The sequence below is a fragment of the Gopherus evgoodei genome, chromosome 2 (assembly GCF_007399415.2).
Source record: "Gopherus evgoodei ecotype Sinaloan lineage chromosome 2, rGopEvg1_v1.p, whole genome shotgun sequence".
Taxonomy (NCBI): domain Eukaryota; kingdom Metazoa; phylum Chordata; order Testudines; family Testudinidae; genus Gopherus; species Gopherus evgoodei.
Window position 1 is genome coordinate 17,050,064 of NC_044323.1, and position 25,989 is coordinate 17,076,052.

The window sequence follows — 25,989 nt, forward strand, 5'->3', positions numbered from 1 at the left end:
GATTTTAAACTGTGCTCATCACTGTAGTATCTAAGCACTTTCTGGTACTCTTTCAGTGCAAGAGGTATCAGAATCTTCTCCATGGTCTTTTTCACATTGTCATTCTAAAGTGTTATATCACAGCCCCGTTTACACTACCAAGACAGAAGTGTCACCAGTGAGTACACTCAAAAACATGTAGAACAGGACTTGTCTTGTAAAAAACAATTTCAAATGTGCATGTATCAAGCAATGGCTCAGTATAATGTGTTACCTTAAGACCATTGTTACTGTCATTTTTCTGTTGGACTGCTGATTGGGAAATAGCATTGTATGCAAAGAGGTGCAAGCTAAAATTCTTTAACATAGTTGTATTGTTATAACAGTTTATAGAACTGCAGCATCTTAGTATGCTAATAAATGTGTAGTGTGGGGTTAATCATGGATTAAAATAATTTATTTGATATACAATATACAACATATACCATAATTAATGACTATGTATTTTATCAAATACAACATTTCCAGATCATAGTACAAGTGGTGCTGCTAGACTCAGGGGTACATTTTCATGATGTATATATTTTTTTCTGAAATGAGGGGCTTAGTGTGATTGCATTTCATTGGACCAGACAATGAGGATCTCCTATAGAATTAGGACTTGCCTACACTTGAAACATTGCATTACTGCAGTTGTAGTGCTTAGAATATCAGGGTTGGAAGGGACCTTAGGAGGCCATCTAGTTCAACCCCCCTTCTCAAAGCAGGACTAATCCCCAACTCAATCCCCAAATGGCCCCCTCAAGGATTGAGCTTACAACCCTGGGTTTAGCAGGCTAATGCTCAAACCACTGAGCTATCTCTCACCTCCTACCCACCCCTGCTTCAGGGTAGACATTATCTATGTCAACAGGAGAGGTTCTCCTATGAGCATGGGTAATCCATCTCCCTGAGAGGCAGTAGCTAGGTTGATGGGGAAATTCTTCTGTTGACCTAGTGGTGTCAACACCATAGGTAAGGTTGGCTTAATTATATAGCTAGGTCAATTCAATGGTATAGTGTAGACCAGGTCTTAGTCATTGAAAAGAGTTTCAGGGAGGAAGGGAGTGTTTTTCACAAGGATCTACAAACAGAGAAGTCAGTGTAAATAAACCTAACATACACTCAGTTGATTCACTTAGATATATGCAGTCAGTGGCACTTTCTGGTGTGCTGGGGGATCTTCTTAGTATGGGGTTCTCCTCAAGGCAATTGGAAGAGCTAGTAGTAAAAATGCAAACTACTTTCCACAGGAATTTTGAGAAATTACTTATTTTTTACAACTAAAAACCAAAATGGATCAAAGAAAAGGTTTAGTTTCTGAATACTGTTTTTGTTAAACTTTCAGGTTTTGGTTAAAAAAAATTGGCTATCAAAACTTGAAGACTAAATATTTTTACCAAAACCAGAACAGTGTTACTCCCCCCCAAAAAAGGGGAAAGGGGGCATAGAAAATGTTGGTGTCAGTTTTTTGTTGAAAAGCCAGAAAATTTGGACTAAAACAAAAATATTTTGTTGTTGCAAAGCAAACTCATCACAAAAAAAAATATTTTGATGCAAAACTTTAAATCGGCTATAGCAAGTAGCCGGATCCATCAGCTGGTTATCCTGGGAGCAGGGCAATGGTCCCGTCTCCTATCTACCCCATAAGTGTGCCTCAGTGGTGCATTACGAGAGCAGACATTTGAGTGTGGAGACTGCGATTGCATCTGGCCCTTGCACAGGTCATCAACAAATATGCTACTAAGAAAAGAGCCCAGTCACTAGGATCTGAGTTAGGAACTGACTGCACATGTGTTGAGATCACAAAATGGAAGGTTGTGTGTCATTTTGCCAAGCAATGTTTCACCTTTTTTTGTGATGGCTGATATCCCTATTATATGCATGCACAATTTGGATTTTTGATTCCTAGCTGCAAACCATACATGTAGTTATGGGAATGTAAATGTCTTATGATGAAACAGTGAGCTGATTTGTGCTATGAGAAGCAATGTGATCCTCTTCAAAGGGCTCCAAATATCTCCTGAAAGAGTTCTAAGCCTTACAGGAGAATTTCCTGTGAGAAGAAATGAAATTCGTTATTGTTGTTGTTTATTACTATTCCATCTGTATTACAATTACAATTACTATTCTATCTGTATTACAATAAAGAATCGAGGGCCCATTGTACTGGGTGCTGTGCAGACAACAATAAAAAGATGATCCCTCCCCTTGTGAGCTGGCAATCTAGGTGTAACGATGCTGGTTCTGGTGGGAACCAGCTGAAAGTATCAATTCAGGACACATTGCTTAAAGCAGGGCAGTTACAGCCCAAGGCTGGGGTTTCTATGCACACCAAGGCAAACAAACCAGCCGGACACAGAGGACTTTGGTTTTACCCTGCTGGCTAACCACAGGTCACACAAGCAATTCCCTTAGCCCTCGTTCAGACTAACCCGCGGCATCGGCGGGTTAAAATCGATTGCTCGGGGATCGATATATCGCGTCTAGTCTGGACGCGATGTATCGATCCCCGAGCGCGCTTACATCGATTCCGGAACTCCATCAACCCGAACGGAGTTCCGGAATCGACACGGAGACCCGCGGACATCGATGCAGCGCCGTCCAGACGGGTGAGTACCTCGATTTTAGAAATTCGACTTCAGCTACGTTATTCCCGTAGCTGAAGTTGCGTATCTAAAATCGATTTTAATATCTAGTCTGGACGTGGCCTTAGACACTCCAGTTTCCCAGTATCACCACCAGTGCCACTCGTTATGAGGACAAATGGTTGTGAAAATCAATACTCCAGTAAAAGAAAAAAGGTTCTCCTGATCCCAAAGGACTAAGCCCCTGACCAAGGTCAATATACAAATCAGATATTACCCACAAATCACGCTGTTGCCAATCCTTTAGAATCTAAAATCTAAAGGGTTAGCCATAAAAGGAAAAAGATACAGATGAGAACTAGAATTGGTTAAATGGAATCAATTACCTACAGTAATGGCAAAGTTCTTGGTTCAGTCTTGTAGCAGTGATAGAATAAACTGCAGGTTCAAATCAAGTATCTGGAGTACATCCACAGCTGGGATGGCTCGTCAGTCCTTTGTGTAGAGCTTCCTTTTGTAGCAGAGTCCCTCCAGAGGTAAGAAGCAGGATTGAAGACCAGATGGAGATGACGCATCAGCCTTTTATAGTCTTTTCCATGTGTAAGAACACTTCTTTGTTCTTACTGTGGAAAATTACAGCAAAATGGAGTTTGGAATCACATGGGCAAGTCCCTGCATACTTTGCTGAGTCACAAGGCATATCTGCCTTCTCTCAGTGGGTCAGTTGTATAGCTGATGGTTCTTAATAGGCCATCAAGCAGGCTAGGCAGAACTGACACCAGCTTGTCTGGAGTGTCACCCAGAAGCATAGCATAAGTTTGAAATACAGACAGTATAGAGCCAATATTCATAACTTCAACTGCAAAAATGATACACACATATAGACAGCATAATCATAACCAGCAAACCATAACCTCTCCATAGACCCCTTACATGACAACCTTTATACAGTGTTAGCTGCAAATATATAACAGTGGTTGCAACAGTGATCTATGACAGTGTCCATAACATCACAGTAGGATTGTGATAGGATGGACTAGGTGGATAGATAAATGTCAGGGGGGGATTCAATAATGCAAGTGGAGAAATGAGGAATCCTGAACACTAAACAGGAGTTTCAGTTTGCCACTTGCCTAGTTGTTAAGTAATAAGAAGTATGATCCAGTGCTTAGCATGAGATTTTGAAGACCCAGGGCCAATTCCATGCTCAACTACAAACTTCCTGTGTGACCTTGAGCAAGTCACTTAGTCTTCTTGTATCTCAGTCCCCCAACTGTAAAACGGGGATAATAGCATTTCCCTACCTCACAGGGAGGTGCTCAGATACTGTGGAAATGGAGGCCACATACGTACTTAGCCAGGTTGCCAGCTGGTCATGTTCTGTAGGCAATGTGGCTGAGGTAAGTGATAAGGAGAGAATTTGAGGTTCCACTCCCATCTTTATTTTTTTGCAAGGGACATAATATTGGACCTGAACTAATACGTGAAGTTTCTAAGATAAGAGCTTTAGTTGTTACATCCCAGCCAGCTTCTGTGACATCAAAATTTATCAGAGAATCGTAGAATATCAGGGTTGGAAGGAACCTCAGGAGGTCATCTAGTCCAAGGCCCTGCTCAAAGCAGAACCAGTCCCCAACTAAGTCATCCCAAGCCTGGCCTTAAAAACCTCTAAAGAAGGAAATTCCATCACCTTCCTAGGTAACCCATTCCAGTGTTTCACCACCCTCCTAGTGAAAAAGTTTTTCCTAATATCCAACTTAAACCTCCCCCACTGCAACTTGAGACCATTACTCCTTGATCTGTCATCTGCTACCACTGAGAACAGTCTAGATCTATCCTCTTTGGAACCCCCTCTCAGGTAGCTGAAAGCAATTACCAAATCCCCCCTTATTCTTCTCTTCTGCAGACTAAACAATCCCAGTTCCCTCAGCCTCTCCTCATATGTCATGTGCTCCAGCCCCCTAATCATTTTTGTTGCCCTCTGCTGGACTCTTTCCAATTTTTCCACATTCTTCTTGTAGTGTGGGGCCCCAAACTGGACACAGTACTCCAGATGAGGCCTCATAAATGCTGAATAGAGGGGAATGATCACGTCCCTCGATCTGCTGGCCATGCCCCTAGTTATACAGCCCAAAATGCTGTTAGCCTTCTTGGCAACAAGGGCACACTGTTGACTCATACCCAGCTTCTCATCCGCTATAACTCCTAGGTCTTTTTCTGCAGAACTGATGCCTAGCCACTCGATCTCTAGTCTGTAGCAGTGCATGGGATCCTTCCATCCTAAGTGCAGGACTCTGCACTTGTCCTTGTTGAACCTCATCAGGTTTTTTTTGGCCCAATCCTCTAATTTGTTTAGGTCCCTCTGTATCCTATCCCTACCCTCCAGCATATCTACCACTCCTCCCAGTTTAGTGTCATCTGCAAACTTGCTGAGGGTGCAATCCACATCATCCTCCAGATCATTAATGAAGATATTGAACAAAACCGCCCTAGGACTGACCTTGGGGCACTCCACTTGATACCGGCTGCCAACTAGGGATGGAGCCATTGATCACTACCCACTGAGCCTGAAGATCTAGCCAGCTTTCTATCTACCTTATAGTCCATTTATCTAGCCCATACTTCTTTAATTTGCTGGCAAGAATACTGGGGAGACTGTATCAAAAGTTTTGCTAAAGTCAAGGAATAACACATCCACTGCTTTCCCCTCATCCACAGATCTATCTCCTCATAGAAGGCAATTAGGTTAGTCAGGCATGACTTGCCCTTGGTGAATCCATGTTGACTGTTCCTGATCACTTTCCTCTCCTCTAAGTGTTTCAGAATTGATTCCTTGAGGACCTGTTCCATGATTTTTCCAAGGACTGAGGTGAGCTGACTGGCCTTCCCTGGATCCTTCTCCTTCTCTTTTTTAAAGATGGGCACTACATTATTTACTTCAGATTCTCAATGGGATTTACAGAAAAATGCTCCAATCAACAATTTGTCCTAAATGAATAGTTTACTCTTGCTTTTTTAATATTTTTATTTGTTTATTTGTTGCCAAACCTGCTGCTGACTGTTACTTTTTTAACACAATTTATTTTTGCATGACCGTTTTCCCCCCACATGGGGAATGTGCTACAGCTGATATTGAGTAAAATCACAATTTATTTCAGCCACTGAATTTCCAGGACACTATTACCTTGCCCAAAGGTGCCCTGTCTTCCAGCATTGTGCATGCAGCTGAACTCGGTTGTTTTTCCCCAGCCAAATTCATGCTCTAAATATTGCTGAAAGCTACAAAATTAATTTCCAGCTTGTTATTTTGCTAGACAAACAGATCTTTGTTGCTTTCGCCCTTTCTCTGCACTTTGTATGGGAATCTTTGCCAGAATACAGAGTACTCTCTAGTGACACAGCACATTAATCCCAATGAGAGCAACAACTCCTTATACATATTTTATAGCAAACAAATGAACTAATAAAAATTTTATAGACTACACACTATGAAAAGTCATTGTATTATAATTTAAGGGTCCTTTGGCCCATACACTCCTCCACTATATTATTATATCTCTACATTTATCAGTTCAGCAAGAGTCTCACCCTTTAGATTAATCCCTCTGTGAAGATGGAGACTTATGATTGCTGCCACTAACTGGCTAAGAATTTGCACCTCCTGTTATGGGTATTTGTTTACACATCTCGTCCATTCCACCCCAGCCTGCTTGTTTGTATCAGCCAGCTGCTGCACCTTGTTTTCTATAAGCTTATTGAGGCAGGGGCTGTCCTTTGTTATATGTTTGAACAGCACCTTGCACAATGGGACCCAAACTGGTTGTGCTCCTGAAGAGCTACCATAATGTAAACATTTAGTGACAAGAAGATGGTGACAGAGGTTGTGGGCCAGGTTCTGATCAAAACTGGTGCAGCTCCATTGACTTCTTTATACAAATCTTTGCTGTGCTAAACACCTACAGTCTGATTTTCCACTCCATAAAACTAGTTTATTTTTAGCGTGGCTCCTCTACTAAGCCACTATAGTGTCATACTGGTTGTAGAGGTCTATCTGAATGGGGGATTCGTTTGTTCCTTAGCTGGGTCAGACCTCTTGGGCCAGTCACCAGAATCTATAAGCCATCTCTTTCTATTCCTCCCCACACCCTAACAGACATTTTAACTAATATGCATATTTAAAGGCAAATAGTTCTATATGAGAGTGGAAACAGTCCATGTAATTTGTTTGTTTGGTCACATGTGCTTGGCTATGTAGCCCAATGCACTTTCCACCTATTCTTGGGAGGTCCTGAATAACGTGTGTGATGCTGGGTTGGTAGATCTGACCCCTCTATTTTCACAGCTGGCAAGCAGAGTGGGAAGTTGCAGGTACATGCATAGCCCTAAAAATGCCATTTTCAGGTGTTCATATGAATGCATAACTAGCCCTAGAAAGATCACGACAGAAATGTTCTAATAACAATAGACTTTTCCTTTCCTGTCCATTCATAGTACGATCCACAAACCACAGTGATCTGCTGAGCTGCAAAATGCTGTGGCATTAGCACCTCTTTCACATACTTTAGTGATGTAAATGATCACTGCAGCAATGATAACTGAGTGTATTTACATGTTTTCAGGGACTATTACATAACCATGGTGAAATGGGCAACTAGCACCAAAGTGGCAGTAAATTGGCTGAACAGGGCACAGAACGTTTCTATCCTGACGCTGTGTGATGCTACCACTGGAGTCTGCACAAAGGTAGAAAAGACACTTAAAAGAAGATTGTTTGACCTTCCATGTTTGTAATCCCTGGGGAAGAATATCCTTCAGTTCTTTCATCTGAAAGTGGGTCACCTGACACACAGTACTTTATGTATAGATAGAATATAAGAGACGTATACGATATTTACTGTGTAAGGGGTCTGGGCTGATTGTGGCCCCCTACAGAAAAGCTAGGCACAATCCAGTCCTATCTGTACAATATATATGTGTATGTGTATTTACATATAGGGAGAGAGAATGTAGGTACATTCTCTGTCACGCACTCACTCACTCCCACTCACTCACATACCCCTACTATTTTCAATTTGGGTGTCCTTTTTAACATCTGAGCTCAATAGAATTATACGTGGGTTTGTCTATACACAGTTTTGTACCAATTTAATTAAATTGCTGCAATTCCCTAATGTGGGCACTTTTATACAGACATAAAGACGTTTATATCACTGTAGTTCGTTTCAATACCAACATATAAATAACTTTGAACTGGTATAACTACATCCGCACTATGGGGATGCACCTATTTAACTAGTTCGGTTTTTAAACTACTATAGTTAAAGTCAGTGCAAATGCTATGTGTAGACAAGGCCCCACACGAAGTTACTGGGACCAGTGTAACAACAACTAAATTGCTATCTTTCTTTAGGGAGTAATGTATCTGTTGAATTCCATTTTTTTGGCAGTAGGATAACATGCCTTCCCATATGCTCACTTGCTTGTTTATCAGAGAGCAACAACAGAGGACAAGAAGAGCAGCCCAAGATTACATTCTGAAAGAAGCATGCTTGAACAGTTTCTCGCTGCTTGTTCACCCCTGTTCAAATTCAGTCAAACTGCTTTCTGCGCTGATGAACAAAATGTAACCTGTGCAAACTCTTTAATTCTGTCCTTTCATTTTAGAAACATGAAGATGAAAGTGAAGCCTGGCTACACAGACAGGTAACTGTGATCTTCTTTTCGTGATTATATTTTCCAATGTTTTTCCCTGCAAGAGATTTTCTTAACAGAATATACAAGCTCTTCTTGTTGAAATAAGGGGCATCTTCACCTAATGTATCTGAGACGCCTTCTTACATAGCAGACTAAGTGGCTGGAAACATAATTCGAGCATATGTTGAACTTGGATTTAAACAACCTGAAAAACAAGTGTTGGGTGAAATTCCAGAGAGTCAGCACATGGCCTGTCCCCTCCTGAAGTCCCTGATTAAGTCTTATTTCGGGGCTTACATTGGATTTTAGTGGTGCTGGCCACTCTACACAGGGTGAATTCTACCCATTGCACTTAAATGATCAAAGGTCCAATTTTCAGAAAGGATCTAAGTGACTTAGGAGTCTAAGGGTATGTTTACACTACGAAATTAAGTCAATTTAATGGAAGTCAATTTTTTTAGAAATTGATTTGATACAGTCAATTGTGTGTGTCCCCACTAAGCACATTAAGTTGGTGGTGTGCATACTGACTCGGTTACACCTCAGCAAAACCAATATTCCCATAGTTATTACTGCTTGCTGTGTACTCCACAATATCTGTGAGAGTAAGGGGGAGATGTTTATGGTGGGGTGGGAAGTTAAGGCAAATCGTGTAGCCAGACACCAGGGTGATTAGAAGATCACAGCAGCTCTCCACTTCATGTTATTTCTTGGTTAATTACCAAGTTGTGTTTTAAAATCAAAGTGACTTAGTGCCTAAGTTACTTTTGAAAATGGTACTTAGGCTCATAAGTCTATGCTACGCACCACTTTTGGCCAGGGCTGGCTTTAGGCCAGTTCCCCCGACTCCCCTGAATTGGGCCCCGTGCCTAAGAGGGCCCCGCTCCCTAAAGAAGAGCGACTAATTTAGGCACCTTTTTAATTTTTACTCACCCAGCAGCATTCCGGGTCTTCGGCGGCGGGTCCTTCACTTGCTCTGGTCTTCGGCAGCATTTTGGTAGCGGGGCCTTCAGTGCTGTGGAAGACCCGGAGCGAAGACCTGGAGCGCCGCCACCTGAGTCATCCCTACTGGGGCCCCGTCAACAGAGCCGGCTCTAGCCATTTCACTGCCCCAAGCACGGCGGCATGCCGCAGGGGGTGCTCTGCCGCTCGCCAGTCCCGCAGCTCCGGTGGACCTCCTGCAGGTGTGCCTGCGGATGCTCCACCGGAGCCGTGGGACCAGCGGACCCTCAGCAGGGACGCCCACAGGAGGTCTACTGGAGCCGCGGGACCAGCCTGCACGCCTGCAGGAGGTCCACTGGAGCCGCCTGCCGCCCTCCCGGCAAACAGCAGAGCCCCCCCCCCCCCCGCGGCATGCTGCCCCAGGCACGCGCTTGGCGCGCTGGGGCCTGGAGCCGGCCCTGCCCGTCGAAACTATTCTAATTGGGCCCCACACTTTCTAAAGCCGGCTCTGTGCAGCATGTGTAGTGCAGCCACACTGTGGTGTGTAGCTGCACAAGTCAGTGAAAGGCTCTGGCATGGGGGAGGCAGCAGGGAAAGGCTATGCCTTCCTCTGTTGTCTCCCTGCTGCCAAAGTCTTTACCCACTGCTGGAGTCTGTACCCTGGCAGGGAAAGGCTCCAGCAGTGAAGAGATGATGGAGTCTTTCCCTGCTGTCAGAGTGCTTACCTTCAGCAGGTGTCTGTTCCTCCAGCAGGAAATAATAAATATATGAACCTTATAGTGTTCTGTAGATAGCCCTTACCTAACTCCAATGAGACACCCATTTCCAGGAAGCAAAGGGCAACAATCAAAGGGAGTAATTCATTCTGTAGATAAAGCAATGGGAAAAACAGGTACCTCTGAAGGCTGGTTTTCAATGAGTTTCAGTGGTGGTTTATTTACTTATTTCTTGTAAATATAACTTTGTTTTAAATTTAACTTTTTTAAATAGGCAAGTGGAATCCAGGGTGAAATCCTGACCATATTGACTTCAATGGGACCAGGATTTCAAGCCAAGAGTTTTACACAGAAATAGAGAACTGACAACACCTCGTACTTTGGCTGAGCACAGGTTCACCCCTGATTTTTTACTCACCCGGCAGCATCCCTGATTTTGTTCCTCTGGGGTTGTACTCTTCACACCAGTCCTCCTATTTCCATAGCTCCCTCAGCTCAGCCTTGGTCCTATAATGAAGACTGTTGTTGTGTGTTACAGTGAGATATTGAAAACCTCATTCAAACTCCCTGGTTCCCATCACCATGGCAAGATGGCCCCAGGAATGGTTCTCTCACAAGTAGTTAATATGCAACATCATTTAAATTTTTCAATAAAGCCAGTACTCTGCGAACCTTACAAACGAGTCTGGCTTTTTAACCCATTACACTCAGCTTTCAGTGAGGATTTTGCATTTAGAACCAATGAAGTATAAAAAATGCCTAGCTATCTTGGACTTCATTACTGCTGCACTGCTATCACCTTCAAGTTGCTAGTGACCATGGTGCACAGCAGGGATAGAACTCAGAGCCTCATGATTCAAAACTTCAAAAAACATAGGACCTGCCTGCCTGAGCTAAAGGGGAATTCTTGCCTGGTATGAGCAGCGTGGAACTAATGGCTCTTAGCTGAGCAGTTCTGAAACCATCTTGCAGAGAGCAGGGATACACATAGACACACACATGCTACCCGGTTAATCAGAGTATTTATGTTGTGTTCTAATATTGTTGGGAGTGGACCCTCTGGCCTCAGAGATGGGAATGGTTCTCACTGATATTAAACCACAATACAGACATTTCAGCAAATTCCCCAAATCCACAATCTCACGGAAAGGTGAATGCAAAGGGTTAAAAAGCCACACTCATCTGTGAGAGTCCCCTACCATAGGTGCTGCTGAAAGCTGCCATTCTTGGCATGAAAATAATTCATGGGGCCATCATGTTGGGAATTAGTGAGATACTGTATATACCCAACAAAAATGAACATCTCACTGAAAACCACATGATGCAATTATTCATTGTGGGACTCCGGAGTGAGCTAATTCAAGCAGACAAATGGCAGGACTGTCCTGAAAAGTGTAAAGGGAGCATGGAGGGCATCATAGGAGTTATAGGAGATAGACAAGGTAGTTCAGATTATCTGTTTCCATGTGAAACGCCTAGGCCCTTTGCCTGTAAAATGAACAAGAGCAAATTCATTCAAAACAAAACTATATGTACCAATAAATAAAAACACATTGACCTTTACTTAAACCGGCTTTCAAAGCTCTCCGCTTTTCTCCACTGATCTCTATGCAGAATTATTATAATCAGTATAGTAGCACCTAGAGGCCACAGCTAAGATTGGAGCCCCATTGTGCGAGGCACTGTACACAGAAATAGTAGGAGATAGTCCTTGCACCAAAGGGTTTGCGGTCTAAAGAGACAAAGGGTGGGAGGGAAAGACAGAGGTGAAGTATCTTACTTGAGGTCTGTCATAAACAGATAGCTAAGGGTTAATGTCTTTTTCACCTGAAGCACCTGACCAGAGGACCAATCAGGAAACCGGATTTTTTCAACTTTGGGTGGAGGGAATTTTGTGTCTGAGTCTTTGTTTTCTGTCTGCCGGCTTTCTCTGAGCTTTGGAGAAGTAGTTCTGTTTTCTAATCTTCTGTTTCTAAGTGTAAGGACAAAGAGATCAGATAGTAAGTTATATGGTTTCTTTTCTTTGGTATTTGCATGAATATAGGTGCTGGAGTGCTTTGATTTGTATTTTTTTTGAAAAAGGCTGTTTATTCAATATTCTTTTAAGCAATTAACCCTGTATTGTGTCACCTTAATACAGAGAGACCATTTGTATGTATTTTTCTTTCTTTTTATATAAAGCTTTCTTTTAAGACCTGTTGAAGTTTTCTTTACTGGGAAATTTCAGGAAAATTGAGTCTGTACTCACCAGGGAATTGGTGGGAGGAAGAAATCGGGGGGGGAGATCTGTGTGTTTTGGATTTGCTAGCCTGATTTTGCATTCCCTCTCGGTGAAGAGGAAAGTACTTTTGTTTCCAGGACTGGGAACAGAGAGGGGGAGTCACTCTGTGTAGTTTCACAGAGCTTGTGTCTGTGTATCTCTCCAGGAGCACCTGGAGGGGGGAAGGGAAAAAGGATTATTTCCCTTTGTTGTGAGACTCAAGGGATTTGGGTCTTGGGGTCCCCAGGGAAGGTTTTTCAGGGGGACCAGAGTGCCCCAAAACACTCTAATTTTTGGGTGGTGGCAGCAAGTACCAAGTCCAAGCTGGTAGCTAAGCTTGGAGGTTTTCATGCTAACCCCCATATTTTGGACGCTAAGGTCCAAATCTGGGACTAAGGTTATGACAAGGTCACACAACACGTCAGTGGCAAACCAAGGAATGGAACTGCACTCTCCCAAGTCCTGTTCTCTGGTTCACCCTGCCTCTTAATGCATGAGTGAATTCTTCTTCCCCTGAGTTAGCCTTCCTCCCTGAAAATGGTTGCATCCAGAGTTAATTTTACTTTTTATTTTCATCTGCACCATGCTAATTTTTCTTTCAGTGCCAATTTTAGTATTTTTGTACTATACTGTGTGAACCTAAAATGCATCTCCTTCCAGTTCATTTTTTCTCTTTACATTAAGAAGATGAAAATATTGCACACATCAGTTTTAACTCAGGCCAGGTTTGTTTTCAAGATCCTTAATGCTGCTGTATACAATAAGAAGATTATATCCCAAAAATCTCTGTCCCAGTGGCCTCTTTTTGTGTGCGTCCATACTGAGTCTCTGTAACACAACTACAGGTTCTTAAAAAAAACCTGACTATATTCAGGGAGTTTTTCTACCAGCAGGTACAACAAACAGACCATTCATAACCTCACAGGAGTACTGATGAAGGCCAATAATCATTTGTCTGATGTATGACTTTTCTGTGTACCTAGAAACAGATTCAGGTAATCTGTTACACCAATCTGTACAAGTCTACTTCCACTGCCAAGAGAAATGCTGCTACATTAGTACAAATTTGTACAAATAGTACAAATTCTGTACCTCTATTGACTACAGTCCAAGTGTGCCAGTTTACATCAGCATAGAATTTGGCCCATCATGTGATAGTAGTTTGCAAGAGGGTTTTTTTATCTTCTTATCATGCCTCTGGAAACAGTCATATAGATTTTCATACTTAAAGTTCTAGAAGCTATAAGAAACAGGTGAGACTTATTTCATGAAATTTTGCCAAGAGATGATCATACTTTACAATGTTCTAGACAGGTAAGGAAGGAAAAATAAAAGGAAACCTGGCAGGTTAGGCCCAAAATGTAGACTCCGTAAATCTAACACTAATAGAAAGTGAAATAATGAATGACGAGGAGCGAAGTAAAATAAAGCAAGAATGCTATGGCAGCATTAAAAAAAAGTAAAATGGATTCATTTGTTGTTAATGCAAATAATTAATCTGTAACAAAACCTAGTATGATCAAGTTGTTGTTATTGATCTTGGTTGGTTTTGCTTGGTTTTTTGACATGTGTTAAGAATGAGACCAGAATATCTGCCATGGCAGGTGTGTCCATTGGATGGCTGGTGGAGCACACAAGGGGCCGACTGAAAGAATTGCTCCATTGAACAGTACTCAGAGAGGGGGAAATTTATGGGACTTAACAGCATACTGAATATGCAAGGAGTGCCCCAGGATAGACAGAGATGGTGGAGCCTTGTTTGTACTCTAAGCAACATCTAATGGCGTGGGAAGGAAGTCTTCAGATTCTTCCTAAGTTCATTCGATATGCACTTTTGACAAATTAAATTTTGTACTTTAGTAACCAGCCTTTATACCAGTAAGACCTAGAACAAAGGAGGTGCAACCAGCCGAATGCCATGATATATTGAGCTAATGATTTTTGCCACCGTTGGGTACCATATATATCAAAGTCTTCTGCATTCCCTTGTAGTTTACTACACAGCTATCTTCCCCCATTAGAAAGGTTCCAGCCACCCATGGATTCCTACAGCAGAAAAGAAAACAACGCAGTCTTCAGAAACAAACTAGTTGCTGCCTGAAGTGTTTGATTTCCATACATAGCACCTTGTCTCTCTCTGACTGAAAGTTATAATAATGGGATGAAAATCAATTACCAGGTTCACCTAGGAGCCTTGAAGCAAAGACAGGTTTAAAAAACCTTCTTTCTTTTTATTCTCTCTCTCCCTTCTCCCCCCCACTTGTAAATAATTTTGTGAATTAATCATCTGTGAGAAGGTAGGAAACAGGGGCAGCTCCAGGCACCAGCACACCAAGTGCGTGCCTGGGGCAGCAAGCCACAGGGGGCGCTTTGCTGGTCACCAGGAGGGTGGCAGGCAGGCTGCCTTCGGCAGCATTCCTGCAGAGGGTCTGCTGGTCCTGCGGGTTCGGCGGACCTCCTTCAGGCATGCCGCAGAATCCGCTGGACCGGGGACCTCCCGCAGGCATGCCGCAGAGGGCAGCCTGCCTGCCATGCTTGGGGCAGCAAAATACCTAGAGCCACCACTGGTAGGGAAGGAGACAGGACTTAGACTCTAAAGGACAGGTTGGTGATGTTTCTTTAAGGAAAAGTATGTGGAATGATACACAGCCCAATGCAGTTTTTCCAGCTGAGTAAACAAGATTTGCTAGGCATCCACTGCTAAGTCTGTGTTTATTAAAGTGCTTCATTCCAGTTGCCCCCAAACAAACTTCTCTGTAGGCATGTAGGTTTTTCTATGCTTCACAAATGGGTATTGCCTTTGAAGCCAAGAGTGCTTTTTTACTGTCTGTCTCCCTTTAATTCCACAAGAGGCTAGCTGAAAGATGACTGATTCTCAGGGGATACAAAAAAAAACGGGTTTCAGAATTTCAGGGCTCATTTTTCTCTGTTTTGAGAGGGCTGTTTATTTGTTTTAAGTGGTTGTTAGAAGTCCTCCATTTTTTGCAGTGTTGAACAGTTTTAAAAAGTACCATAATGCCCTAACTAGTGATGATTAAACCCATTCAACTGACATTTACAGAATGAAGAACCAATATTTTCCAAAGACGGACGAAAGTTTTTCTTCATCCGAGCCATTCCTCAGGGGGGGCGAGGAAAGTTCTACCATATTGCCATGTCATCGTCACAGGTGAAACCTTTATTATTCTTTGTCAGTGCTGACTAGAATATGCCATGAACATAATACCTGTGTTGAGACCCAAGATTAACAGGTGTGTTGTGAGCAAGACATGAGAAGTCATTCTTCCGCTCTACTCTGCGCTAGTCAGGCCTCAGTTGGAGTATTGTGTCCAGTTCTGGGCACTGCATTTCAAGAAAGATGTGGAGAAACTGGAGAGGGTCCAGAGAAGAGCAACAAGAATGATTAAAGGTCTAGAGAACATGACCTATGAAGGAAGGCTGAAAGAATTGTGGTTGTTTAATCTGGAAAAGAGAAGACTGAGAGGGGACATGATAGCAGTTTTCAGGTATCTAAAAGAGTGTCATAAGGAGGTGGGAGAAAACTTGTTCATCTTAGCCTCTAAGGATAAAACAAGAAGCAATGGGCTTAAATTGCAGCAAGGGAGATTTAGGTTGGACATTAGGAAAAAGTTCCTAACTGTCAGGGCGGTTAAACATTGGAATAAATTGCCTAGGGAGGTTGTGGAATCTCCATCTCTGGAGATATTTAAGAGGAGGTTAGATAAATGTCTATCAGGGATGGTCTAGACAGTATTTGGTCCAGCCATGAGGGCAGGGGACTGGACTCGATGACCTCTCGAGGTCCCTTCCAGTCCTAGAGTCTATGACTCTATGAATCTGTATGGCAAGGTATCTATGGAGAATTTGAATTCCTCTGACCATAAGGATGAATACCTTAAATGAGCTAAATGGTAGTAGCATTTCAGGCATGCATAGGATGAACAAGAGTTTCAAATGATGCAGTTTGCTTAGATTTATAATTAAAAGGTCTTCACATTTCAAGCAAAATTCAAAGAATGTCACTTTTAGGGGTTTTTTTAAACAAGCTTCTCCTCCATTATTCCTAAATAAGTGGCTCTCTCTCTCTCTGCACAATCATCCGAGGTTATTATCCAGAACCCATGGGCAGAAGAGGATCACAGGAAAAGACTTCCATCTATATTCTTTATGCTGGGCTCAGTTAATCCCATTATCATCGATGGAGTTGTGCCAGAGATGAATCTGGTTCAGTATATTTAAGCATGTCTGCACATGCATTGCAGTACTTTGGGGAGAATCACAAATTAGTGATTACTTTTAACAAGTCATGGAGGAGTCACGAGGGCTTCATGTTTTGAAAAATAAAAATAAAGTTTTTTTAGTCTTGTTCAAGTGTCGTCTTTTCCGAAAAAAAGAAAACACGCTTTTTTTTTTTTTGGCAGCCCAATAGCAGCAGTGATAACTTACAGTCCATTACATCTGGTGATTGGGATGTGACAAAGATTTTGGCATATGATGAAAAGAGACATAAAATGTAAGTAAAGAAGTCGGTGTAAGTGGCAAACTAAACAGACTTTCATCTTTAGGTCTAGCTCTAGAGTTAGCTAGTCTACAGGAGCCATCTTGAAAGCAGTTTGTGCACATGAATAGCTAGATGTACAGGCAGCAGGAGAGGGCTGGCTACGTCTGTTCATGGCTTAATCTCTAGTTTACAATCTAGTATTTCAATGAAGTCTTGCCTTGGTTTGTTCCCTCCCCTACCACTGACTTTGTGTATTTAATAATCAGTCTCATTTTGATATTTGACACACAGAAATAAGTCTGGTTTACATATATATACATGTGTGTGTTGCTATGTTTCTTCATCAACAACTTTTAATTCAAAATTTGAAGAGAGAGTTCTGTGTTCATTGACTGGCTTTGCTCTTTTTAGTCCTCCTCGTCTTGGAAAGAATTCTGTTTGACACACACAAAAACTATTGTAATGAACAAACATTTCTGCTTCGTGAACTGCCATCATGTTTTTACAGTTTCCCTCATTTTTACCTTGATCCTTTATTATTGATGTTCCAGTTCTTGGCGTGCTTGGCATTGCCCTAAATCTCAGCAAAATACCATAGAAGAGAGCACTCTGAAGGGGTTTCCAGTTCACATTGTGTGGAGTTGCTCTTTCAGGCAAAGTTTCAATGAGATGCAAGCTGCTGAATTCTAGACTTCTTAAATGTAAAATGATCTATTGTCTCCAATACTATCCCACATTGGCACTAAATAGCTGAGTCAAAAGGCATTAGCCCATCCTAAACACTGAATGATAATTACGGACCCAATTCTGGAAGGAGCTAAAAATGCCTGCAGTTCCTGTTGACTTCAGTGTGAGCTAAGGGCTAAGCTGGCATAATTACTCACATTGCAATTTTAATGACATGTGATATTTGTGATTTGACTGCACAATATGAGAAATCTACATATTCAGGTGAGCCCAGTTTATAAGAAATAGAACTGCTGGATTGGATACTCCAGCCATTATGTTAGTCCATCCTCCCTCACCCCCACTAAGACAATATCTGCTCCTGTGGGTCATCACCATCTTTGTAAAACTCATGGCCTTTGGCCCTCATGGAGATGTCAACCTGGACTTTACACTCCAAATTGAAGTTGGCCACCTCTTGCATTTCCAGCTAATTCAAGGACCTGAAACAGTAACGGGTGACCTCAGAAAGCTGGTGCTTTCACTACTTATCAAACAGAAATGGAGCTGGCTAGTGTCACTGTAACACTTAAACACTGACATTCCTCCCAAGTTCAGGCTATATCTTCCCTAACAGTTGGAATCCCCTCTTCAAGCAGAGGCTCTCAATGGGTTTTTCAGGTGCCTGAAGCCATATAGCTGTTCAAAGAATTAAAAGTGATCTAATGTTATGGGAAGAGGGGTGGGTTGCTTTGTTAAAACCTCTAGTTAAAAAAAAAGTATTTAAAGGTACTGTGCATGGAAAAGCTTTATACCTTGTTGGGGTAACTTTTCTGTGGTGAAAAAAGAGGTCAAGTTTTCTTGCTTCATATCATTTAAGAACACTTTTATTTTGCATAGTATGTATTCCCCACATATTACACAAGATATTGTTATTTTACTATTGATTTAATGCCATACTTCTTTAAAAACAATTACAATATTATGTATATTATATACAGTTAACAAAACTTCATTAATGAGTCCTTGGTTTTGCTTATTCAATGGATGCAGTACTTTTGCTGCTATCGTCTGTTGAAATGCTTGGTCATGTTCCCATAATTAGTTTGAGTGACACATCAGTTTTAAACACTCCACTTCCTATAGCAATCCTATTCAGTTTCTTTTGGTGTAGTTGCCCTCCCATTCTAAAGTGTCCATTTCTGTTTAGAAACTTCTTTCAACAGTTTTTAACTATATTTCACTAAATTTTAGTAGGCACAATTCTTTAGGTAGACCTGCCGACCTGAAAAATTTATTAACACTGATACATACATAAAATGAACATTTTTGTTCAATATTTTCTTAATAGGTCTTAACCCTAAACCTTTGGATCTGTTTTTAGTCTAAGACATTTTAATCTCTTTTTTTTTTTTACTTACAAAACTCCACCATATAGTTTTTGTTTTACTCTCTTAGTAAATTTTGTTGTACATCACAGATAAACAGAACTTTTGAAAAGGATTTCAATGGTTGGAGGTTTTGTCATGTTTTTGAATGGCCACTGCACCATTCAAAGTAGCTCTGTTATTCATAATTAATAACTTGTTGAAAGAAAAGAGAATTTGGTTTGCACTTTCAAATAGGTTTTTGGTGGTTGGGCTTCACTACAGTAACTCCTCATTTAACCTTGTAGTTATGTTCATGAAAAATGCAACTTTAAGTAAAATAATCTTAAACGAATCCAGTTGTCTCATAAAATTTAACGTAAATGCGGGGGGTTAGATTCCAAGGAATTTTGGGGGGACAGACAAAAGGCATCATACTGTATACTGTACAGTACTGTACTCTACTATGGTTGGGAAGTGCCCCTGGCTTACCCCACACAGGCACAGCCCGCTGCAGGCAAGGATGCTGGGAAGCACCTTTGCAGCAGCAATGGCAGATTCCCAGGAGAACAGGCTCGGATTTTGCAGGGGATGCTCTAGACCCACCTCTTCCTGTCCCAGCTCCACTCCAGGCCCACCTCTTCCCACCCCCATTCCACCTCCTGTCCAGAGCATGCCACATTCCTCCCCCCAAAAGTCCTAAGCACCACCAACCAGCTGTTTGGCGGTGCTTAGGACTTTCTGGGAGGTAGGGGGAGGAGCAGAGACACAGGGCTTCCCTGCTCCTGCCCCTCCCTCCCAGAAAGTCCTAAGCACGAAGTGCTGGGAGGGAGGGAGAAGAGCGGAGAAGCCCCACATCTCCACTCCTCGCCCTCCCTCCCAGAAAATCCTAAATGCTGCTAAACAGCTGTTTGGCGGTGCTTAGGACTTTCTGGGAAGGAGTGGGAGGAGCGGAGATGTGTGCTTCCCTGCCCCTGCCCCTCCCTCCCAGAAAGTCCTAAGCATGAAGTGTTGGAAGGGTGGGGGAGGAGCAGGGAAGCCCCGCGTCTCCACTTCTCCCCCTCCTTCCCAGAAAGTCCTAAGCACTGCCAAAGAGCTGTTTAGCTGCATTTAGGATTTTCTGGGAGAAAGAGCGAGGAGCAGAGACTCGGCACTTCCCCACTCCTGCCCCTTCCTCCTAGAAAGTCCTAAGTGCTGCCAAGGAGCTGTTTGGCGGCACTTAGGACTTTCTGGGAGGGAGGGGGAGGAATAGAGACGTGGGGCTTCCCTGCTCCTCCCCTTCCCTCACTGAAAGTCCTAAGTGCCACCAAACAGCTGTTTGACGGTGGGGGAAGCCTGGGAGGGAAGGGGAGGAGGTGGAGAAGTGGAACTTGTGCAACACTCCCTTGTAAAGTCACTGCTCTTCCACGGAATCTTGCAAGTAGGCAGCCAAACGACGTTATAAGGGAGCATTGCATAACTTTAAACGAGCATGTTCCCTAATTGAGCAGGGACGTAACATTGAAACAACGTTAAGTGGGACAATGTTAAATGAGGATTACTGTACTTATATTTACAGCCACCTCCCCCAACTGTTTAATTCCCCCCAAACTCTGCAGTGTTCATTTGTGCAAAAGCTACTTTTAATTTCACAGTCTTTCCTTAAATCACTTACTTATTTTCCAGTGACACATTTCTCAGCTGAATTCTTTCAGCATCTCTAAGCTTATTTTTCAATGTTTTTTTCCACTTGTTTCTTAATGTAGTACACTTTGCTTGCAAAGCTGTGCTCACTAAATACAGTCCTTGAAGGATGGCTGCTTTTTACTTTGGATTGATGCAAATAGGCAACAGATACTGTTTTCTCCCTGACCTTTCAGGAATTGTTTCCATTTAGTTTATTTCCCTCTTTACAACTTTCATTTGCTTTTTATGCCTTTTACACTCGTCCCTTAAGTTGACACATTTCATTTGTAAAGTTTTAGCCGCTAGAAATAATCCATGTGAAACTTCTGCCTTGATTCGGGTTTTCTTTGCTTTAGGGAAAAAAGAAACTAAGAACTAATTTTTCATGGCTGCCAATGGGTCCTATTTTTTAACATTTCAGTGACCTCTTCAACAGACCTCTGCTGTGCTCTGCCAAGCATTCTTTTACGTGGGTACTTAAAGTACCTGTCTAATATCCACTTTTATTTTGTTTTTAACATGCCTTGTTAGACTGCACAGCATATACCTTATGTATCTCCTTGTACTCTTCCACCCCGTTCTTTTCTCTCTCAGAATTTCCCACGTAATGGTTAACTGTTTTACTTCTCTACTCAGGGCTTTTATTTCCAGGATTAGTTCCTGCAATAACAAGCTTTTTGCTTCTCTTTTCTGCATTTTTTGTTTAGCACAATTCGCTGGCATTCCTTTTCCAGCCAGTCTCCCCCAGTACTCTCTGGGAAATCCGTAAGGTTTGCCCTTAGATTTAACCTATTGCTCCAGTGGCCGGGAAGCCTACTCAAATTTAAAACCTTCCAATGGCATTACTAAACTGAAGGTTGTGATCCTTGACAGTAGAGCTATCTGTATAATAAACTATATGTTCCCTGCTCAGGATGAATTGATCCGATCTGAGTCCCAGCACCACTATGTTGGGGTGGCCTCTGAGACATCTTCATACAGTCCCCCCAGAGCTCAGTTTGACTCTCGTCTTGATGCTCAGGTTTCTTTATTTCACATACGGAGAAGCTTCGCTGAGTTGATTAGACTTAAACGTAGAGGATGGGTACAGGGTATACCACACATCCAAAGTTACACAGAAGGCTCCTTACTTTATATACCTTTACACACTACATTGCATCACATGTTTTGGGATTGGCTTGGTCACTTTGCTGGAATGCTCTGTCCATGTACAACTCCTGACTTATTGTATTCATTGTTATCTTGTCCACTGTAAATGGTTCCCTGTATGTTGCTCCCCTGTCTTAGCTAGTAAAAACATTCTGTTTCCATTCCAACCTCCTGATCCGTTTACCTGCCTAATCCTGTCTCCCAAGAAATGAGGCCTCACCCTTGTCCAATTACTGATGTCAAGCCAAGCCTGCATACCTGAATTCAGGGGGTTGTGCATGGAGCGTTTTCCCCTTGAAGCACAGCTGTCATATATACTTCAGAATTGAAATTTTTTTTGTTTTTGTTTTAAATTGCAGTACAGTTTACCAAACATTTCCTTGATTCTGTGCTGAAGAGAGGTCCCTTCTGATTGGTTTTCTAATTCAGGGAAATGGGGAAGACACGTATTCTTGCAGTTTGCTTCACAAGATGAAGGAAATGTTCAAAAGACGGGTGTGAGGATGGAGATGCTGTTTAATAACATATTTGTAAATCTCCTTCCAAAACTCCAATTCTCACTACTGTACTTTGTATTTTTTAGTTACTTCCTCAGCACAGAAGATTTACCAAGACGGCGACACTTATATAGGTATGTTTTTTAGTCCTTTCATAGAGATCATTTTCTAGTTATTCCTCTATGAATGAGGTCATTACAGAAAATGGATTGTGCCCATCATTACTGACATTGTTTATTCTCCGATTGAATCTAAGGAATAAATCTGAGCATGTCACCAAGTGGGAAAGGAGTTTGCAACCAAATTTGACATGCTTGAAATTTGAGCATTTTCTCATTTCAATGCCAGTTAGAAATTGGTCCCATGCTAAAGCAAATGGCACATTAAAATGGAAACATTTTCAAACAAAATTGTTATGTACTGCAAAAAGTTGCATCATTGCATACATTTGTATTTTTCACAATCATGTTTCTGTTTGTATGGAAATCTAACCAAACCACAGAAGTGCTGGTACTTGAAAACAGGCAGAACAAAATTGTTGAACATTTGTGAATGTTTTTATGCAATTTCACGTGGCTCCAGTATGTTCTCAACGGTGATGTAGTAGGTAAACAATGGTTAGCTTATGTACATGGTATCTATAGTACAGCCAATAAAAACATTGCTGTGTGGGAAGGAGAAAGGAGTAAAGAATAAAAATTCCATCCTAGAAAGTGCTTGTTTCAATTGCCAAGAGGCTTTAGACTCCAGCCTTATTTTTTCTCATAGAATATTTCTTAGCACTGGAAAATGCAAATTTATTAATTCTCACACCCTGGGCCGGAGGGAAGTTTATTATTCCCATTTTACAGACGAGGAAACGGAGGCACATATTGACAGTTAAGTTTGTTGTATTCCTCTCCTCTAACATCCTTCTGTCATCCCATCTTGTGGTATTTTATCCTGCCTTGGAAGCATCCACAATGAAGAGAAGGCTGGCAGGGGCAGTGATAGCTTCATTTGATACGAGATTGTCAGGATATTTACATCCTGCAGTATGATGTAATGGTTTTTTCTCTCAGACGGGGAAGAGACTACAACAAACTGAATTACCAGTAATTTAATTCTTAAACCTCTGTATTTGCCTACTGCTATTCACACAGCTTTGTGAGGAGCTAGGCTGCTTTCAGCATTTTTTAATTAAATAAATCATGCTGAGTCTGTTTGGGCGTGAATAAAACTCAGTGTGAAAGCTCAGTTCAGGGAGAATTCTTCACAGGAAACGGTGGCACAATTCACATTGCTTCCACCTTGCCGTACCCCACTAGCCTTTAAAGGTGGCTCATTTAGTGAACTGTCAAGAACAGAGCCTCGATTTATGTAAATTGTCATAGCCCCATTGAAGCCAATGGAGCTATGACAGTTTATATCGGCTGAGGATCTGGCCCTCAGTTTGTGAATTCTGAGTTAGTGAGTCACACTGGGATTCTGCTCATGAAGAAAAACGTGAGCTGGAGAGAACACAGGAACAAGAACAGGAGCCAGGGACAACTGTGTGATGAACCTAGCTCTGCCACTGACCGTTCCTTTGGTCTTCAGCAAGTCACACAGCTGCCCTGCTTCAGTTTTGCTACCCGTGAAATGGAATAATAATCTTGACATGCCTCACAGAGGTGTTCTGAGGATCAGTTAGGTAATGTTTGTAAAGCATTTTGAAGTTGCAAAGTGCTATAGACATTCAAAGTATTATTTATTATTTGTTAATAAATGCTTATTTAGCCTTTAACCAGCATGGTGCTCTTGAGCACACATACAGGCCAAATTGTATACTTCAGAAACAAAGCTGGGAAAACATGATCTTTTCTTTCTACCTGGATGTTGTGGTTAACACTCCACGACCCACTCTTTGAATGTGAAGGGAGAGGATTGTCTATGAGGTAGCCACTAGCAAGTCAGAAAAACTGCCTCTTAAAGAAAAGATCTCTAGTTCTCCTTTGTCTGCAATAAACATCATCTAGCACGGAAATAATCTCTAGTTTCATGTCTATTCCCTGAATTAAAATGTGTTGTTTATATTGAAAGTTCAGTTGCATCCATCATTTTCTGGAAAGCTGTAGCATCTAACATAATCACCTGCCTTGCACAAAAGCCATCAATACCCTTTAATATCTTTTCAGTTCTGGTAACTCCTGCCCCCACCCACCCAAAACTCCAACAATTTAGCAATTTAGAATGCCTAGTCTCTTAATAAAGCTGAACAAGTTATATTCTTTTTTTCCGATGCAATGAAGTTAAAAAAATGTTGTTTCAAGATAACCCTCACTCAGTTGATCTTCATGTACATGTATTAACTTTTTCAGTGCAAGCACAAATGGAAACTTCAACAGGCAGTGTTTGTCCTGTGATTTGATTGAAAACTGTACTTATTTCAGTGCGTCATTCAGTCACAACATGGAGTACTTCTTACTGACCTGTGAAGGTAGGTTTATTTTATTATTAAGGAGAGATTTTAGAGCAGGCAATAACCAAGCTCAGTATGTACCTTCGAACTGCGACCAGCAACACAAAGGTCTGTTGCCTTCAAATAATCTGTTTTGCTTGATGATTTAAAAAACACATTTAAAGGAGGGAAAGTCTTAATCCTAATTGAGGACAATGGTTCTCTCTAATTCAGGCTTCAGTGATTTCCTTGTTCCATTGTAGTGTGTTATATTGTGACATAATGAATTTAGTGACTATGGGTAAAATTTCCAGAAGTGCCCAAATCCCATTTTATAAAGTGATTTGGGCACTTAAGAGACTAAATTCCATTGATTTTCAATAGATTTAGACTCCTGATTTCAATGGTAGTTAGGCACCTAACCTGCTTAAGAGCTTTTGAAAAGCCCACTAGAAGCCTCCCTGCATCTTTATGCCCTAATTACCTTTGAAAATCTGGCCTTAAACACTCAAGTTACTTTTAAAAATAGGGCTTAGGCTCCTACATCACTTATGTGCTTTTGAAATTTTACTGGCCTGTCTATGTTTGAACACAGAGTTTTAAGTATTATTATCAAACATGGGTGAATATAGCACTACAGTTGTGTATGGGGGATTTTCGTTTGACTTTAATAATGTTCTGTGTACTCAGTACCGTTGAATTACCTTTTTAAAGACATATTAGGAATAAATGAAGAATTCTATAACTTTCTAATGCAGTCACCACTTAGTTCTACCAAATTACATATAAACATAGGGCCACATTGCAGGGCCCTTACTGACCTTGGTAAGCAATTACTCACACCAGTAATCCCACTGAAGTGAATGAGGCTGCTCAGTTGAGTAAGTGCTCACCAAAATGAGGAAGGATTTCACGATCTGGCTCCTCACTTTTTACTGTGGTTGCAGAGTGAAAAAGGTTCTTAATTCTGAGGAGTTTGTAATCCTATAGTAAATACGCAAGGACTAAGGGCCTGATTTGCAAAACCTCAGGCACCAGTGACCATCATGGTACATGCAAATTGTGTGTGTGTGTGTGTGTGTGTGTGTGTAAATATCCAGTTTGTGGGCACAGTCATGATGTAATTGTCCAAATGCAGTTAGGTGCCTTTTTTTTTATGTCAGCAAGCTCTCAGTCAGGATGTGAATTGCTCCTTGTCTGACTGTAAAGCACTTCTTATGAGCAGGGCCGGCGCTACCATTTAGGCGACCTAGGCAATGGCCTAGGGCCCCAAAATTTTAGGGGGGCGCTATTTTGCCAGGTGGCGGCATGCGGGTCCGGTGGACCTACCGCAGTCATGCCGGCGGACAGTCCGCTGCTGGAAAGGCTCCGGAGGAGCTGCTGCAGTCATTTTGGTGGACGGTGCGCTGGTGTAAAGGCTCCAGCAGACCTACCGCAGTCATGCCTGCAGCAGGTCCACCGGAGCCTTTAGACCAGCGCACTGCCCACCAGCATCACTGCGGCAACT

At 41.9% G+C, this 25,989-nt stretch overlaps 1 protein-coding gene across 7 annotated transcripts in view; it reads left to right on the forward strand.

The window, feature by feature from the left end:
* Positions 1-25,989, forward strand: part of DPP6 (dipeptidyl peptidase like 6) — an 863,093-nt gene that overhangs the window by 776,934 nt on the left and 60,170 nt on the right. For all 7 annotated transcript variants that reach the window (XM_030550076.1, XM_030550078.1, XM_030550079.1 and 4 more), the window contains 6 exons: positions 7,226-7,349; positions 8,271-8,309; positions 15,280-15,387; positions 16,640-16,731; positions 22,150-22,197; positions 24,403-24,521. In XM_030550076.1, coding sequence (XP_030405936.1) covers positions 7,226-7,349; positions 8,271-8,309; positions 15,280-15,387; positions 16,640-16,731; positions 22,150-22,197; positions 24,403-24,521 — 530 coding nt within the window. The remainder of the gene's footprint in view (positions 1-7,225; positions 7,350-8,270; positions 8,310-15,279; positions 15,388-16,639; positions 16,732-22,149; positions 22,198-24,402; positions 24,522-25,989) is intronic.